The sequence below is a fragment of the Ceratosolen solmsi genome, unplaced genomic scaffold (assembly GCF_000503995.2).
Source record: "Ceratosolen solmsi marchali unplaced genomic scaffold, CerSol_1.0 C3533704, whole genome shotgun sequence".
NCBI lineage: Eukaryota > Metazoa > Arthropoda > Insecta > Hymenoptera > Agaonidae > Ceratosolen > Ceratosolen solmsi.
In genome coordinates, this window is record NW_011948603.1 from 1 (window position 1) to 1,791 (window position 1,791).

The 1,791-nt window shown below is 29.9% G+C and overlaps 1 protein-coding gene across 1 annotated transcript; it reads right to left on the reverse strand.

The window, feature by feature from the left end:
- Positions 1-1,013: 1,013 nt before the first annotated feature.
- Positions 1,014-1,397, reverse strand: LOC105367050 (delta-sarcoglycan-like). The gene has a single exon (XM_011505673.1). It carries the CDS (start codon positions 1,395-1,397, stop codon positions 1,014-1,016), a length of 384 nt encoding a protein of 127 aa, XP_011503975.1.
- Positions 1,398-1,791: the final 394 nt, after the last annotated feature.

Genomic DNA, 1,791 nt, shown 5'->3' on the forward strand with positions numbered 1-1,791 from the left:
AAAAAAAAATGTTTCTAAAATTTTAATATATTAATATAAGTAATTTATTTTTTGCGTATACATTTATAATATCGAAAAAATATTAGTATTTGGTGTAATTAGTTTTAAAAATTAAAAATAAATGCAGCATAATTTATAATTAACGTTAAAGATAGAAAAAAACTTTTACCAATTATTTAATTATAATTTTGAATACAATTTCAAATATACATTTCATATACTGTTATTTTGTTACTGGATACATAAAAGTTAATAATATAAAGTAGCTCCTTGGTAATTTAAAAATTTTTTTAAAGCATTCAACAATTTATTACCATAATGTAATAGGAACTTTTGTACCAATTTATTTCTAATTCAATTTTTGTGATTCAATTTTTAATATTACTTCCAAATTTTCATCTCTTATATTAATTGAATAGTATTATTGAATTTCGAGAACATATGATAAAAAAATCTTTAGTATAAATATCACCATGGAGTGGCATTAGTATTAACCATACCATTTTTAAAATGAAATAATACTAACACGTTTAAAATATTAAAAATATATTGTATATTTGAAATATGTTGTTCGCATTTTAATATTTGTTTTGTTTTGGTATTTAGTAGCAGAATAAGCCTTAACGCATTTAAATGTTACAATCGATAAATTTATAAGCATAAAGTGAAATAAATTACGATAATTGATAATTTACATGAACGAGTCTTTCCCGATTTATTACAGTGGTGCAATACAGCTTAAAGATTTAATTTTTATATGGATATTTGAAACACAGAAATCAAATCTTTAATGAAATCTACAAAAATGTTGTACAGATCGCCGGTAAAACAAATACTCGATACAATCGAGCAACTTCAACGTCAGCGCTCGAAAAACGATGATAGAATCCACTCGTATGTACTAACGATACATCTAATAATCGAGATAGCATATCATTTGACAACTAAACCAATGCGACATACTTTCTGGTCCATTTTCTCTCTCTTTAACATTGAGTTATGAAGTCTGTTCATTAACAAAGACTTTTGTCGGCCTGGCAGATGCCCTCGGCAGGGGCAAGGAAAAGTCGCCCATTAGCACAAGCACAAAGCTGATAAACGGCAATGCCTTCCGACTTGTTGGTATTACCCTGGCGCTTTCCCGATGATTTGGTCGAGCTGCCGTGTTCTGGGAGAAGAGCCGTCCTGAGACCTTTAAGAAAGACTCTACGCGATTCAATTGTCACTGCTCCATCACGGCTTGTGAGTTTCATATGTGATAGGCAGGTGGCGCTGATTTCGCCGGCTGACGACTCGACGTTTATTCCGTGTGGCGCTCTCACTTCTAGCGAACGCGTTGCTGACTCTAATCTGAAATGAGAAATAGCCGAGTCCCTATATTTATTGGCGATGGGCATTTGTAAGCTTCGATCTCTTTATTCAACTTTTGCAATATATTATGCAGACAATATTTTTATTTTTGATGTGGTTTGCAGACAAAAATCCTGAAAAAAAGCTGAATTTTAAATGATAACTTAAATTTTCTTAATTTTGACATTAGAAGTGGCATTGCGATTATTTTGGTTTCATGGTCTCTTTAATTTAAACAATAATGAGCAAAAATATAATGAAAAATATCATTATCAATTTATTGATCGTTCCCCGTTTTAGATTTCCTATAATTTTAAATGCTGTGACATGTCGTGTTCTGCTAATTAACTACCAGCCACGAATTTTTTTTTCTGTGGGTTAATTAGAATATATTATTGTTATAAAATATTAAATTATTGTAGAATTAGTATGGTCTTGGAA